General features: G+C 43.4%; 1 protein-coding gene across 1 annotated transcript in view; it reads right to left on the reverse strand.

The window, feature by feature from the left end:
* LOC143962245 (uncharacterized) overlaps positions 1-877 on the reverse strand; it is a 16,518-nt gene extending 15,641 nt beyond the window's left edge. The window contains exon 1 of the mRNA XM_077471568.1: positions 783-877. Coding sequence (XP_077327694.1) covers positions 783-852 — 70 coding nt within the window. The 5' untranslated portion in view covers positions 853-877. The remainder of the gene's footprint in view (positions 1-782) is intronic.
* Positions 878-17,562: the final 16,685 nt, after the last annotated feature.

Raw genomic sequence — 17,562 nt, forward strand, 5'->3', positions numbered from 1 at the left:
TCTCTGCAACCGTGCATCGGGACAATGTCTCACCTGCCTGTGATCAGCGCAGCCTCGACTTCCTGGCAGGCTCTGTGCGTGGGCTGTGCGAACACTCCGAAGCTCATCCTTAACTATCAGGGTGGCCACCCTTTAAAAAGCATATAGGACCTTTCACATCTATGCAGTACAGCAGGGGTCTCCAAACTTTTCAAACAAAGTGCCAGTTTACTGTCCTTTAGACTTTAGGAGGGGCTGGATTCTAACCAGTGGGGATAGAAAATGCCCTGGGCCAAGCATCAGTGAGAACAAACATGGCCTCAGTGTTGGTGGTCAGTAGGAGGGGGGGTAGTGCCCTGTCATTACTATTAGTGGAAGAAATAGTGCCCCATTGTTGGTGTCAGTGGGAGGAATATTGTCAAAGGATTACGTAAAATACAGCGATATATAGCTTAAAAAAAAAATTAGATATATGAAATAAACACACCAGGGGGTGTTCAGAAAGCAAGTGCTAAGCACTTTATGTGGTCATGCAGCTGTGTGACCAAGAATCTTCCCTGTTCTCCGGCCATTGGTCATGGGTTTTGGAACCCATGACCAGACCCAACTGGGATAATAACACCACAATTCTATGAGTTTATGAGTCAGAATTGTTTCTATACATTTCAAAGTCTCCATTCAGTCACTGAATGGTAGACCCTATTCGTGGGCATGGTATGATCTTGTTTGCTCTAAAATGGACAGACCTTCAATATAATACTTATAAAAGGAATGAAGTTTCAACCAAAAAACACAATTTTTACCTCCAGTTCCAAGCAAACATATTGCTAATAATAGGTTGATCATTTTGTGTTGTGGAAGGGCTGGTTCCATGTCTCTAGATACCTAGTTCATTAGACAGCTGTCTGCAGGTGTGGGTGTGGATACCACATGAAGCTTGATCACATGATAACATTTCAGGTGATCTTAATAGAATCCAGGGGTGACAGGACCAAGCCTTTCTGCATGGCTTCCACACTACAGTGATAAGTTGGACTTTTTCATACTGCGAATGCTAAAAAAAAAAAAAAAGTCACTTTATTGAGGATATATGGGGGCTGACATCTCCTGAAAATATGAATATTTCTTTTATAAGGGCTATGACACACAGCTGTTGCTTAAAGTAGAACTAAACTTGGTTTTGCAAAAATGCTGACAAGTAGGCTTAATATTATGGAAGAGACTCTGGATGTCATAAATGTTACCATTTTTTTTAAATTGAACACTGAGCCATGCAGATACATGTGTGAGATTGGCATGATTTATGTGCCAGGTTGAAGAAAATAATGTACACGTATGCCCAGCCCAGCCAATCAAGACAGCTGAAGACTCCCAACGAAACCCTCTTAGACCCCTTTTACACTGCTAGCACGGCCGCATCAGGGGTAAAGCGCCACTAGTTTTAGCGGCGCTTTACCGTCGTTTTAACGGCGCTTTGCAGGTGCTTCAGCAGTGGTGCCCATTCATTTCAATGGGGAGGAGCAGTGTATACACCACTCCTCCACCGCCCCAGCGAGGCTGCTTGCAGGACTTTTTCTAACGTCCTGCAAGCGCATTGCCCCAGTGTGAAAGCACTCCAGCTCTCGCACTGGGGAGGCATTTTTCAGGCGCTTTTACAGGAGCTATTTTTAGCCCAAAAGTACCTGAAAAACTCCCCAGTGTGAAAGGGGTCTTATACAGCCAGGGAAGCTGCTGTCTTGTTTTTCAACTTTCAGCCGCCATAGTGCTGTTATGAATCCAGTCATTTGATGGCTTGACAGTTTGGCCATATACTGAATTTTCACATATTTCCATAAACCCAGTTATCATTCACAGAATACATCAAATGTAACTGTTTTAGGAAACAATTAAATAGAATGCAGTGCCGGAAAACAACAATCCCGTGTGGCTTCCGGTTATGTGTCGAATAGTGTCCCCCATCAGATAGTGTCCGCCTTGTACTGCGCTTGCGCAGTACGGAGGACAAGGAGATTCCAAAAGTCTCAGAAGATGAACGGCGTCTGTGCTGTGAGTCCAGGTTCAAGCCCTACCATCCAAGTAGACATAGAGTTAGAATAAAAAATAGCCGAGCGAAGCGAGCCCGCGAGGGGCCCTGTTACTATTTGCTACTGTATGTCCACTTGGATGGTGGGGCTTGCACCTGGACTCAGTGCGCAGGCGCCGTTCTTCTTCTGAGTATTTCAGCGTCTCCTTCTCCTCCCTACTGCTCAAGTGCTGTACCTGCGCAGTACGGGGCAGACACTATCTGGATGGCTGGACACCGGCACTGCATGCAAGTCACTCGCTGCCCTTGCATTTGCCATCACTGGATTGCATGGAACAAAAATACCAAGTGATGCGGTTGCTGTGCATTTCAAAAAGGAGTGAATGCATGCACTACTTTTGGAGCGGTGAGATTTCAGCCCATTCAAAATGAATAAGGCTGCAATCTTACTGCACAGAGTTGCTTGTGAATCACACAGGAAGCGCACAACGTTCCTGTGTTGTTTACATGCAGTTCCTAGTGTGAATGGGCCCTTAAGGCTGGGTTCACACCACAGACGGATTCAGCTCGCAGTAGGGGTTTAGTACGTCCCTGTTCTCCGTTTCAGGGATGAATCGGCTGAATTTTTGTCTGAATTTGGCACAGCGTTCCTGTGCAAATTGCTTTGCAGCCACAATGGACATGTGAACTGGCTCCATAGAGAGCCAGTCACAATCTCCTGTCATGTAAATTGATGCGGAGAAACCTCTGCATACAATTCGCATAGGTGTGAACCCAGCCTAAAAAAAGACTTGGAGAAGATGGTCATGTTAGAGACAGAGGGTAGAGCAGATATGGCATCAGTGGAGGGGTGTCCTTTGCTTGGTTAGTCCCACCATAATGTATTAGTATGCTGAGTGTACTCACATTATGTGAATAACTCCTGGTGGTCCCAAACTGCTGCGGAGGAGGAGGGCTGGAGGAGCCATTGAGATGCTTTGGAGGACAAAGATCTTCATCAAGGAGCTGGTGTCAGGATGCTGTGACCGGGGAACACAGGACTTGTACATAGATGAAGGTTGGTGAAGGAGAAGTAGCAGTAAAGGGTCAAGAGGAAAGTTGCAGAGTTAAGGTCAAGCTGCTGTGACTAAGGAACGCAGGACTTGTACTTTGAAGGAGGTCAGTGCTGAAGAATTCTAAGAAGACCTTTGAGAGTAGTGAGAAATGCTGTGGCCGGGGAACACAGTGTTTACAATCTTGGACTGGCTGGTATCAGTAGTCCGTCTATTACCACCAGGGGTTTAGTCCTGGGAAAAAAGTGTGGGAACTCACCCAAGATTCCCCATCCAACCTCAAAAATAAAAAGTGTGTGTGTAATATATGCACTCCTTTTTTAACAAATAAAGTGCAACATTTATTGTAAAGTGACAGTTTACGAGAACACCTCCAAAATTCACATGCATCAAAAAAATATATAGAACAGATCTAACAACAAAATAATTTAACCTGCATGCTATACTAACAAAACAAACACAATGTGCCCATCAATGCAGCCTCACCTGTGCCCATCATTGCAGCCTCACCTGTGCCCATCATTGCAGCCTCATCTGTGCCTATCAATGCAGCCTCACCATGCCCATCATTGCAGCCTTACTGTGCCCATCAATGCATCCTCATCGTGCCCATCATTGCAGCTTCCCCCAAGCTCAAGGTGGGAAGCGCTGCAAGCCAATGGGAATTTGCAAAAATCTAAAAACATGCTGTCCTTCTCAGTGGCGGAGTGTAGCGAGTGTAGTATTGCAGTAATGGTTAATAGATCATTGGGCACTCGCCAAGCTCACCTGTTCACCGCTAGATTGTTGGGCTGACTGACATGGTTCTACACCACCAGGCAGCATTAAACACAGCAGGAGCGCCACCCGTAATCCCGCCCACCCTGTCAGGCAGCACTGAGCACACTGGGAGTGGCGCCAGCAGTCCCTCACACTACTCTCTAGCGGTGGACGGGACTACGGGTGCTGCTCCCACTGTGTTCAATGCTGCCTGGTGGTATAGAACTCTGTGATTTTTATTTTTTTATAAACAAAAAAAGACAGACAATTTTGAAAAAAAAAAAAAACAATATTTTTTCTTTCTGCTATAAAACATATCCAATAAGAAAATGTAAAAAATCGAATTTCTTCATTAATTTAGGCCAATATGTACTCTGTATAGTGATAAGAGTGGCGCTGGTCCGCACATCAACCCAAAAATTCTCAATCTTAAAATGTGAATAAACAGAACATTATGTAAATAATATATGTAAATAATGTGCAACAATATAAATAAAAGTGCTAGTGGATATCAAAAGTGCAATGCAAAAAATATTGTGCGATATTATTAAAGTGCATGTTTAATAGTCCAACAGGTTAAAAACCCAAAGAAAAAAATTAAAGAAAAAAATCAAATTACGCCCTCAGATGATGTCCTAGATGACGAAACGCATGAGGGTGTGGCTATACGACTAACCTTGAACTATATCCATTGAAGCGACTGTTTGAAAAATCGTGCTGTTCAGCTGATGTTAAACATCGGGATCTCTTTAGAAGATAGAACAGTGTATACAGTGCTCTATCTGCTGTTTTAAATTGTAAGTGTACTTGCTACAGGGGGGGTGATGTGTTCAAATAAACTTTATCAATGGGATTAAGCTATGGAGTTTTTTATTTTCTCCCCTCTCCATATGAATGAGTCTACTTGAGCATTTTTCCGATCCACCTGCTAGCAACTCACTGACAGTGGGTGTCTCTGATGAAAATCCGGTTAATACGAGGAGAAGTCGGTTTACACAAGCTCAGCATTGCCAGATTGTTATATGCCGATTAACCCACTACGGTGTGTAGTTTGGACAGTGTATGAATAAACCACAGAGCTAACACTGAGAGAGAACTTTGGTACATTGTCTACATTTTTTGAGGATGAGACATTTTGTGGATGAGATCTTCTGACCAGTATAACAAAACGGAATTTGTGGACTTACCATGGTTGATTAATGCTGGGGTTTGCAGCGCTGCCTTCACACTTTTTTGGTTGAGTGTATAGTTTAATATTTATGTTTTAGCCTTCTATTTTAGGAGGTGTTTATGGCAGCAGCTCAGTTTTCGTTTCTTTAATTTGGACATATATTATGACATGTATCACACTTGCTAGATATTAATCTGATTCAGTAGGGCTCATTATTTGTAATCAGTGGTTTTAGGGTATCTACAATTGTTTTAAAAAATAAATTATACAAGTATATAAGAGAAATGTTGAACAATATTTCAAATTTGTGAAATAGAATCTAAAACGTCTTGGCTTGTAAGTACAGCAAGTACTCCACCAATGTGTGAATCCTTCACCACTCTCACTAAAATGGACTCACCAGATCGATATACTAGTAATATTTTAAACCAGCCAGAAGACCACAGCATCTCCAAACGATCACCAATCACAGTTTTCTGGTCAGAGTCCCCTTTCACAGATCATAGCATATCATGGGGAAGATAAAAAAAAGAAAGAAGGAGGCTCCCATAGTGTAAAAACATCTCACAGGCCTACCCGGCACTAGGGAGTAACACGCTCAGCTATTATTAGCCGTTCACCTCCAGACCTGTCAAAGACCACAAGTGTGAGCCGGCATCCATGAAGTAATCAGTGTCCTTGCCTCACCCTACGTCTGTTTCGTCAGGTGACGTCTTCAAGGTGTGGCACTGTTAATACATTTTTTTTTAAACTTACATTTCTTCATCAATTTAGGCCAATATGTATTCTGCTGCATATTTTTGGTAAAAAAAAATTCCAATAAACATATATTGCAAAAAGGTTATAGTGTCTACAAACTATGTGAGATATTTATGGCATTTTTATTTATTTGTTTTTTTGTTACTAGTAATGGCGGCAATCAGAGAATTTTTTTGCAGAACTGCGACAAATCGGACACCTAACTGACACTTTTGACACTTTTTTGGGAACCAGTGACAATATTACAGTGTTCAGTGCTAAAAATATGCACTGTTACTGTACTAATGACACTGTGTTGGGGAGGGTCTGAACGGATGAACACAGAGATCTGCGTTTCTGCTTGCAGGAACACAAGATCTCTATCTTTTTCCCTGTCAGAACGGTGATCTGCCTTGTTTACATAGACAGATCCAAGCTGTTCTGCCTCTCTGAGGAGTGATTTCAGGTGGCCAGCAGACATCGAGTCCACCAGAACCCGCTGAATGGCTCCCCTTCTGACAAATCGGCTCCCCCACTGTCTATTGCACAAAATCACGTATAGGTACGTTGTTTCGCACAATAGAGTTGTCCTGCCGCAGTATATCTGTAGTATATATCGCAGTATAAAAGTGATGGGGGGGGGGGGGGGGGTGTATAAAATTGTTTATACTTCCCAATCCAAGGAGAACATTGCATTTGTGGATCAATCAAATAATATTCTGTTAACGATACCTTCCAATTTAGAGATACCCATTAAACACAGCACTAACAATTTACACAATCTAAGCACTTCTGCCTGTCAGCACTAGGGGTATCAGTTCAAATCATAACCAAGACACTACTTGCATGGAGTTTGAATATTCTCCCTGTGCCTGTGTGGGCTTTCTTTGGGTACACTGGTTTCCTCCTACACTACAAAGACATGCTGGGAGGTTAATTGGCTCCAGTCTAAATTGCAAGTAGTATGTGTTTGTATGAATGAATGTGAGTTTACTACCTTAAATTGTAAGCTCCTTGAGGGCAGGGACTGAAATATATCATATATATGATAAGCACTGAGCAAATTGTCAGCGCTATATAAATACCTGTAATAAAAATAAATAATTATTACTGCAGTTTGGAAATTACAGGGACAACCTGAGCTCCCAGACACATTGATTGGACTGTCATCTGAACACTCTGTTTGGATAGCAGTAATGAGTTTTCTCCGTAAATGGTTTAGGTCAACGAAGCCTCATTGTACAATATTAGCATGTTCTTCTTAACAGAACTATTAAATATGATGAGAAGTACATTATGTTCTGTATATTCACATTGATTAGTATGGATTGTCTCTGATTCCTGGGGTTTACATAATGTTGGCTATTTTAAATATGTACATTTGAGCACATATGGTCCTTATGACGTTAGTTAATAAAATGTTTTTTTTTTTTGTTCTTAAAATCTGATTGATCAGCAGGGGTTAAGCTACAGGGGGAAAAACAGTGATGAAAAAAAAAAAGAAAAAGGCAAATTATAAACAACGCAAATAGAGATTAAAACAAGTGAAAAAAAAAACAATACACAAATGCAAAGACCACTAAATGAAATTAAATACCCCACCTAAATAATTTGTTTCTCAAGCAAACTTCACCAATTACACCTAAATCACTCTGTTTGTCCGTTTTCAATACCTAGAGCTTTGATTAATCAAGCAACCAAATGAGTCAGAGTGACTGACTCATCCCAGCCCCCCCCCCCCCCCCCCCCGTCTGCTCTTGAGGGCTCTGTAAGGCTCTAATTAGAGAAACAGGCTGAAAGCAAACAGCTACCGCTGTGCTTTTTTTTATGGAAAACCCATACTGCTCTGTGACACCAACATCATGGGTGCACTATGCATTAAACATTGACTTCTGGCAGCAGCTAGTGAACTACAACTGATTCCTCTATCAGAACACCTACAACAGTAGATATTGTAAAGCGCTGTGTAAACTGTTGGCGCTATATAAGTCCTGTATAATAATAATAATAATAGAGGCTGTCCCAAAAATGTTACTAGAGTGTGGGCACGGTGGCTTGGAAAGGCTTCTCTGGCAACTATGACTCCTACTTAAAGAGGAACTGCAGTCTGCTCACAGAATTTGTAATAAAAACATCTTTTCCATTCTGAAGCTTCCCTCCAACCACTTTGTATATTATTTTATATATACTGTGACTCTGTACTTGCAAAATGTGCTTCAGAAATCTCCCTCCACTGAGTCTGACTGCAATCATTTTAACTGTGGGCAGCTGAAGCTGCTGCCTGTTCACTTCCTGGATTTACATATGCACACCTCAAGCTCTGCAGCTCTCATTGGCCCTCTAATGATTCACCCCCTCCCTTCCTGGCAAACTCTCAGCTCTCTCTCACTCTGAGAGAGAGCTGTGCATGATGTCATAAGCCTAGGCTAATGACCAGACAAGAAACAGGAAGTGGGCTATATACGGTATTTACTGGCAGAAAAAAAAATGTTTTACTATCCATAGTTAAAACAAGGGCAGAAAATTGAATAGATGGAAAGATGAAAAAAATGTATTTTGCTATGGTACTGTTCTAAACACGGGAAAAATTTGCCACTTTACAGGCATACTATAGACACCCCCCAGGCACGATATTGAAAGGAATATATCATTTTTATTGTTTCAATTTAAGCATTAAAAAAATCACTGCTCCCGAAAAAACGGGCATTTAAAAATTATTAAAACATTTTCATTGATACATGTCCACTGGGGCAGGACCCGGGTCCCCAAACAGTTTTTATGACAATAACTTGCATATAAGCCTTTAAAATGAACACTTTTGATTTTTATGTTAATGTCCCATAGACTTTAACAGTGTTCCAGCAGCTTTAGAATTTACCCCGAACACTGCATATTGTTCGGTGTTCGCAGAACATCCGAACAACCAAAGTTTGGCCCGAACTTATGCTCAGGCCAAACCATTCGCCCATCCCTAGTCCTGACAGCATGGCCCTCATCTCCAGCACGTCCCTCCCCTCCCCCTGAATCATACCAGACCACATACTCTCACCATGGGGGCCCCTGGGTAAAGGGGGCTTCCAGATTCCGAGAAGCCCCCCGCCCGCAGACCCTGACAACCACCGGCCAGGATTGTTGGCAAGAGGCCCTTGTCCCCATCAACATGGGGGCAAGGTGCTTTGGGATGGGGGCGCAGAGCTCCCCCTGTCCCAAAGCACCCACCCCCCCATGTTGAGGACATGTGGTCTGGTATGGTTTAGAAGGGGGGCGCTCGATTTGTCCTCTCCCTTTCTTGACCTGCAGGGCTGTATGCTCGGATAAGGGTCTGGTATGCATTTTGGGGGGACCCCATGTCATTTTTTATTTATTGTGGCATGGGGGGTGTCCCCTCAAAAATCCATACCAGACCTAAGGGTCTGGTGTGGCCTTTGGGGGGGACCCCACAATGTTTTTTTCGTGAATTTATTTTAGCCGTTAATTTTCTTCTTCTTTTTTTTACATTCAGCTGTCAGCGGGGAAGCCCGCTGACAGCTGATGACTCATCGGTTGTTAAGGATGCAGTGGCCGACATCCCAACCTGCTCCATAGCAACCAACTATATACAGTGAATGTAAAAAAAAAAGATGCAAATCGTGTTAAAACTTGTGTTTTGGATGTGGCTCCATTGAAGTCTATTAAGTGCAAAACGCTGAACTTTGCAGAGAAAAAGTCCCCGACCCTTTCCAAAAATGCAGAGGTACAACAATGCATTGATGTGAATGCGTCCCATTTAAAAAAAAAACTGCATTTCTGCAAAATGCAAAAAGCATAACAAAAAACACATTTGTGTGAATGGAGCTGTATGCCGCGTACACACAGTCGGATTTTCTGGCGGAAAATGTTCGATGGGAGATTTTTGGTGGAAATTCTGACCGTGTGTATTTTACATCGGAATTTGAGATCTGGATCTCAAATTTTCCGACAACATAATCCGTTCTCCGGAAATTCAGATCATGTGTACACAATTCCGAAGCACAAAGGTCTATGCATGCTTGGAATCAAATTGAACTTCAATTTTCTCCTTCTTGACATTTGGAATTTCCGACAACATTGTGTGACCATGTGTATACAAGACAAGTTTGAGCCAACATCCGCCGGAAAAAATCCCATGGATTTTGTTGTCGGAATGTCTAATCGTGTGTATGTGGCATAAGTGTGTAGTCAGATGTGGAAGCGCCATCCAACAGGTCTTGGCCTACAAAATATTCAGAGTACTCCATAAACATGCATATTCAGCTCTGCCATGCCTGCCAGTTTAAATTGTACCTAAAGCCTAAACTTTGTCTTTTTGTTTGAATAAAATTTGATTTTGATTTTGTCTTTTGTTTGAATGGAATGTGCACATATAAAAGTTTTTTGTTTTTTTTTATTGATGTCTGTGTCTCTACTGGGAAGATTCACCCTATTTCTGGTGACCATTGACACAGGACAGATATTTTACAGATATCCTGGTAACAAGAGATGAGGGAAACCTTTTGATAGGGCACTTACAATAGTGTCTTCAGGACAGGAAGTGACGGGAAATCTTTTTATTGGGAACATTGCAGTAATACAGTTTATGGATGTGAGACCTTCCTAAAAGGCTGTATATGAAGAGACGACTCGCTGGCTTCCTGCTTAAGCTGGCCATACGTTATACAATTTTCTCATTCAATTTCCTTTAGCGTTACCTTCAACTATGCGGTGCAAGGGCCTGCCAGATTGCATACACCTTGAAAGTGTTTAGGTTTGACCTCATATTATATGGTTTTTGTAAATCTAAAGGAACATTGTACAAGAAAATTGTATAATGTATGGCCAGTCTTAGTTACACTTACCCTGAAGAGGAGCTATTTACCGCCTTGAACCACCATTTCCACAAGTCCCAGAGAAGATTCAGGAGTTAAAGTAAGTTATTTTGTACAAAGTCAAGTTTGTCTTGCCTACAGTCAAGCATGGTGGTGGGAGTGTCATGGTCTGTGGCTGCATGAATGCTGTCGGCACTGGGGAGCTACAGTTCATTGAAGGAACCATAAATGCCAACATGTAATGTAACATACTGAAGCAGAGCGTGATCCCCTCCCTTCAGGGACTTGGCCGCAGGGCAGTATTTCAAGATGATAATGACCCCCAAACACACCTCCAAGATGACCACTGCCTTGCTAAAGAAGCTGAGGGTAAAGGTGATGGACTGGCCAAGCATGTCTCCACACCTAAACCCTATTGAGCATCAGTGGGACATCCTCAAACAGAAGGTGAAGGAGTTCAAGGTCTCTAACATTTACCAGCTCCGTGATGTTGTCATGGAGGAGTGGAAAAGGACTCCAGTGGCAACCTGTGAAGCTCTGGTGAACTTCATGCCCAAGAGGGTTAAGGCAGTGCTGGAAAATAATGGTGGCCACACAAAATACTGACACTTTGGGCCCAATTTGGACATTTTCACTTAGGGGTATACGCACTTTTGTTGCCAGTGGTTTAGACATTAATGGCTGTGTGTTGAGTTATTTTGAGGGGACAGCAAATTTACACTGTTATATAAGCTGTACACTCACTACTTTACATTGTAGCAAAGTGTAATTTCTTCAGTGTTTTCACATGAAAAGATAATAAAGATAATAAAGATAATAAAATATTTACAAAAATGTGAAAGATGCACTCACTTTTGTGAGATACTGTATGTACAGTCAGGTCCATAAATATTGGGACATCGACACAATTCTAATCTTTTTGGCTCTATACACCATCACAATGGATTTGAAATGAAACAAAGAATATGTGCTTTAACTGAAGACTTTCAGCTTTAATTTGAGGGTATTTACATCCAAATCAGATGAACGGTGTAGGAATTACAACAGTGTGTATATGTGCCTCCCACTTTTAAGGGACCAAAAGTAATGGGACAATTGGCTGCTCAGCTGTTCCATGGCCAGGTGTGTGTTATTCCCTCATTATCTCATTTACAAGGAGCAGATAAAAGGTCCATAGTTAATTTCAAGTGCGCTATTTGCATTTGGAATCTGTTACTGTCAACTTTCAATATGAGAACCAAAGAGCTGTCACTATCAGTGAAGCAAGCCATTACTAGGCTGAAAAAACAAAACAACCCCACCAGAGAGATAGCAAAAACATTAGGTGTGGCCAAATCAACTGTTTTGAACATCCTTAAAAAGAAAGAACGCATCGGTGAGCTCAGCAACACCAAAAGACCCGGAAGACCACGGACAACAACTGTGGTGGATGACTGAAGAATTATTTCCCTGGTGAAGAAAACACCCTTCACAACAGTTAACCAGATGAAGAACACTCTCCAGGAGGTAGGTGTATGTGTGCCAAAGTCAACAATCAAGAGAAGACTTCACCAGAGTGAATACAGAGGGTTCACCACAAAATGTAAACTATTGGTGAGCCTCAAAATCAGGAAGGCCAGATTAGAGTTTGCCAAACATCTAAAAAAGCCTTCACAGTTCTGGAACAACATCCTATGGACAGATGAGACCAAGATCAACTTATACCAGAGTGATGGGAAGAGAAGAGTATGGGGAAGGAAAGGAACTGCTCATGATCCAAAGCATACCACCTCATTAGTGGAGCATGGTGGTGGTATTTTCAAGGCGTGGGCATGTATGGCTGCCAATAGAAATGATTTGCTTGTATTTATTTATGATGTGACTGCTGACAAAAGCAGCAGGATGAATTCTGAAGTGTTTCCGGCAATATTATCTGTTCATATTAAAAAAAAATGCTTCAGAACTCATTGAACAGTGCTTCACAGTGCAGATGGACAATGACTCAAAGCATACTGCGAAAGCAACCAAAGAGTTTTTTTAAAGGGAAAGAAGTGGAATGTTACCGTATATACTTGAGTATAGGTCGATCCGAATATAAGCCGAGGCCCCTAATTTACCACAAAAAAAATGGGAAAACGTATTGACTCGTGTATAAGCCGAGGGTGAGACATGCAGCAGCTACTGTTACAGCTTAAAAGAGTGGAAAAGAGGGTCAATAATGCCCATCTGCAGCTGCATACCTCCCTGTGTACCTCACTGTGTCCATCACTGTGTCCATCACTGTGTCCATCACTGTGTCCATCCCTGTGTCCATCACTGTGTCCATCCCTGTGTCCATCCCTGTGTCCATTGCAGCCTACCTGTGCCAATCTGCAGCCTCCTTGTCCTTCTGCAGCCTCTGTGTGCCATTTTGCACCCATCTGCATGTATAAAAAACATACGGCGGCCATGCCAGGTTTCAAAAGCCGCACCTCTCCTCCTCGTCTGTGACAGACCGCGGCCATTCCACTGTTCAAACGCCGCGCCTCTCTGTCTGTGATAGGCGGAACACTCAATTTCCCAGCAGTCAGTGTTCCGCCTATCACGGACATCCTCTCATCCTCGTCCGTAGTATGAGGATGAGCGGATGTCCGTGATAGGCGGAACACTGACTGCTGGGAAATTGAGTGTTCCGCCTATCACAGACAGGGAGGCGCGGCTTTTGAATAGTGGAATGGCCGCCGTCTGTCTGCACAACACGCAGATCAGGTAGGCAGACGGCGGTGACTCGAGTATAAGCCGAGGGGGGCACTTTCAGCCCAAAAAAAGGGGCTGAAAATCTCGGCTTATACTCGAGTATATATGGTATGCAATGGCAATCACCTGACCTGAATCCGATTAAGCATGCATTTCACTTGCTGAAGACAAAACTGAAGGGAAAATGCCCCAAGAAGCAGGAACTGAAGACAGTTGCAGTAGAGGCCTGCCAGAGCATCACCAGGGATGAAACCCAGCGTCTGGTGATGTCTATGTGTTACAGATTTCAGGCTGTAATTGACTGCAAAGGATTTGCAACCAAGTATTGAAAAGTGAAAGTTTGATGGATGATTGTTAATCTGTCCCATTACTTTTGGTCCCTTAACCACTTCAGCCCCGGAAGAATTTACCCCCTTCCTGACCAAAGCACTTTTTGGGATTCGGCACTGCATCAATTTAACTGACAATTGCGCGGTCGTGCAACATGGCTCCCAAACAAAATTGATGTCCTTTTTTTCCCACAAATAGAGCTTTCTTTTGGTGGTATTTGATCAACCCTGCGGTTTTTATTTTTTGAGCTATAAACAAAAAAAGAGAAACAATTTTGACATTTTTTTATTCTTTTTTACATTTTGCTATAATAAATATCCCCCCAAAAATACATTAAAAAAAAAATTTTGTCCTCAGTTTAGGCTGATACATAGTCTTCTACATATTTTTGGTAAAAAAAATCGCAATAAGCGTTTATTGATAGCGTTTACAAAATAGGGGATAGTTTTATGGCATTTTTATCCTTTTTTTTAAATAATTTTTTTATTAGTAATGGCGGATCAGCGATTTTTATCATGACTGCGCCATTATGGCGGACACATCGGACATTTTTGACACATTTTTGGGACCATTGTCATTTATACAGCAATCAGTGCTATACCAATGCACTGATTCCTGTGTAAATGACACTGGCAGAGAAGGAGTTAACCACTTGGGGGCAGTGTATGGGTTAAGTGTGCTCTGGGGAGTGTTTCTAACTCTGAGGGGTGTGGCTTTGTGTGACACGTCACTGATCTCTGCTCCCGATCACAGGGAGCAGAGATCAGTGACACTGTCACTAGGCAGAATGGGGAGATGCTTGTTTACATTAGCATCTCCCCATTCTTCCTCTCCAAGAGGCGATCGCAGGTATCCCCGCAGCGATCGAGTCCATGGGACCCGCGGCCCAACTGATGGAGCTTGCCGCGCGCCCGCTGGCCGCTTCTTAGAGGGCCACGTACAGGTACGTTAGTTTGCCTGTATATCTATATACCTTCTGCCGACGTATATCGGCGTGAGGGAATCGGCAAGTGGTTAAAAAGTGGGAGGCACATATAAAAACTGTTGTAATTCCTACACTGTTCACCTGATTTGGATGTAAATACCCTAAAATTAAAGCTGAAAGTCTGCAGTTTAAAGCACATCTTGTTCATTTATTTCAAATCCATTGTGTTAGTGTATAGAGCCAAAAAGTTTAGAATTTTACAATTGTGTCGATGTCCCAATATTTATGGACATGACTATAAATATATATACACAAACATACACACTGCTCAAAAAAATTAAAGGAACACTTTTTAATCAGAGTATAGCATCAAGTCAGTTAAACTTCTGGGATATTGATCTGCTCAGTTAAGTAGCAGAGGGGGTTGTTAATCAGTTTCTGCTTTGGTGTTAATGAAATTAACAATAGGTGCACTAGATGGGCAACAATGAGATGACCTCCAAAACAGGAATGGTTTTACAGGTAGAGGTCACTGACGTTTTTTTTTGCCTACTCATCTTTTCTGACTGTTTTTCACTAGTTGTTTAGGGTCAGTGTCACTACTGATAGCAGGAAGCGATACCTGGACCCTATAGCGTTTGCACAGGCAGCCCAACTCCTCCAGGATGGCACATCAATATGTGCCATTGCCAGAGGGCTTTCTGTGTCTCCCAGCACAGTCTCAGGCACATGGAGGAGATTCCAGGAAACAGGCAGTTACTCTAGGAGAGCTGAACTGGGCTATAGAAGGTCCTTAACCCATCAGCATGATCGTTATCTGCTCCTTTGTGCAAGGGGGATGAGCATTGCCAGAGCCCTACAAAATGACTTCCAGCAGGCCACTGGTGTGAATGTCTCTGACCAAACAATCAGAAAACAGACTTCATGAGGGTGGCTTGAGGGCCTGATGTCCTCTAGTAGACCCTTTGCTCACTGCCACTATGTGCTTTTCACAGATGAGAGCAGGTTCACCCTGAGCACTTGACAGAGGTGAAAGGACCTAGAGAAGGCGTGAAGAACGTTATGCTGCCTGTAAAATCGTTCGCATGACCGGTTTGGTGGTGGGTCAGTGATGGTCTGGAGAGGCATATCCACGGAGGGACACAGAGACCTCTACAGGTTAGACAATGGCACCCTGACTGCCATTGGCTATCGGGATGAAATCCCTGGACCCATTGTCAGACCCTACACTGGTGCAGTGGGTCCTGGCTTCCTCCTGGTGCACGACAATGCCCAGCCTCATGTGGCAAGAGTATGCAGCCAGTTCCTGGAGGATGAAGGAATTGATATCATTGAATGGCCCCCATGCTCGCCTGACCTAAATCCAATAGAACACCTCTGGGACATTATGTTTCGGTCCATCTGACACCGGCAGGTTGCACCTCAGTCTATTCAGGAGCTCGGTGACACCCTGATCTAGATCTGGGAGGAAATACCCCAGGACACCATCTGTCGCCTCATTAGGAGCCCTGATGTTGTCAGGTATGCATACAAGCACATGGGGGCCATACAAACTACTGAATACTATTTTGATTTACTGCAATAAAATTTCAGCAAAAAGACTAGCTTTGTGCATACTTTTTTTACTTTTTCAGGGTGTCTATGAATTTAGTCCTCTGTAGGTTGATAACCCCCAGGCCTGTGCCTCCAAGCCAGGCTTTCTGGGCTCCGTTGTCCTACCTATGGGCCCGGGACCCGCATGCTGGGTGGGGGAGATTGAGATCTCTCTTAGCTACAAAGGAACCTGAAGGTCTACCTTCCACGGATATGATTTAAATCTGCTCTTGTTCTTTGTGCTTGGCTTACATTACTATAACATTTACCTATTAAAGGACAGTGGCTCATTTCATTTTCTTAGGAGAAAGATTCATGTGTAGCACATATGTCAAAAACAAGGCCCGCAGGCCAAATTTGGACTACCAGGCCATTTCATGTGGCCCTTGCACCTCTCCTGCAGCTGCATCCTCTCCTCTGCCCCCACCTTGTCTCAGCAGTAGGCAGTAGAGGGGAGGACAGAACGTCACCAGATCCTATGCTTCTCTGTGCATTGGAGACTGCTCAGACAAAACATAGTTCTGCCATGGTGTTCTGTCTGAGCAGTCTCCAACAAAGTTTCTTGTGGACGATACCAGCGATGTGTGACCCTCCTTTTTAGACTTGCATCATCTGCTACAGGAGTATGAGTGGGCTCTGTGCTAGTCTGCACATACTCTTCACAGTCTGCACTCAATTCGCATGACAGGAGAGTGTGACCGACTCTCAATGAAGCCAGTTCACACATCTCTGAGGCGACCGCTGAGCGCACAGCAGAAGGGTCCTGTGTGTCTTTGGCTCTGTTTCAAGTCCAAATTCAGGCAAAAAAAATCATACCTGAAACGGTGAATGGGGACCCCCTGCTGTGCCCCGCACATAGTGTGAACCCAGCTGGGTTCACACTATAGCAAATCGGATATGAGATCCTGCATAATTCGCAATAGCAGGAGATTGTGACCGGCTCTCTATGGAGCCGGTTCACATACCTCCAATGCGGCTCTGGTTGCGAATTTGCACAGGAGCCCTGTGCTTCTTTTGGTTCATTTCAGTTCCGAATTCAGCCCAAAATTCAGGGCTGAAATTGGACCTGAAATAGTGAACCAGGAAGCAGAGGACCCCTACTGGGAGCCACATCGGCATTAGGTGTGAATTGAGCCTTCGTGTTCAGTTATTAGTAAAACCAGTACTAATTGAATGCAGAGGCAATTATTTAATATGATAAACTTTGAGTAGATACAGTCGGCCCTTTGAGGGCAAAAATAATGCTGATGTGGCCTGGAATTAAATCGAGTTTGACATCCTTGATGTGTAGGCAGTGGCGTTGCTAGGCGGGTGCGGGCCGCACCCAGGTGACACCCGCCAGAGGGGTGACACCCGTGGGTAGCAGCACCGCTAACACCACCCGCTGCCCTGTGCTTTGCGACGTGGCTGTGTCCCTCAGCGGAGCGGAACAAAGCTGCCTCCCCCTCCTCTCT

This window comes from Lithobates pipiens, unplaced genomic scaffold, assembly GCF_037356315.1.
Source record: "Lithobates pipiens isolate NorthernLeopardFrog02 unplaced genomic scaffold, aLitPip1_a1.2 Scaffold_8, whole genome shotgun sequence".
NCBI lineage: Eukaryota > Metazoa > Chordata > Amphibia > Anura > Ranidae > Lithobates > Lithobates pipiens.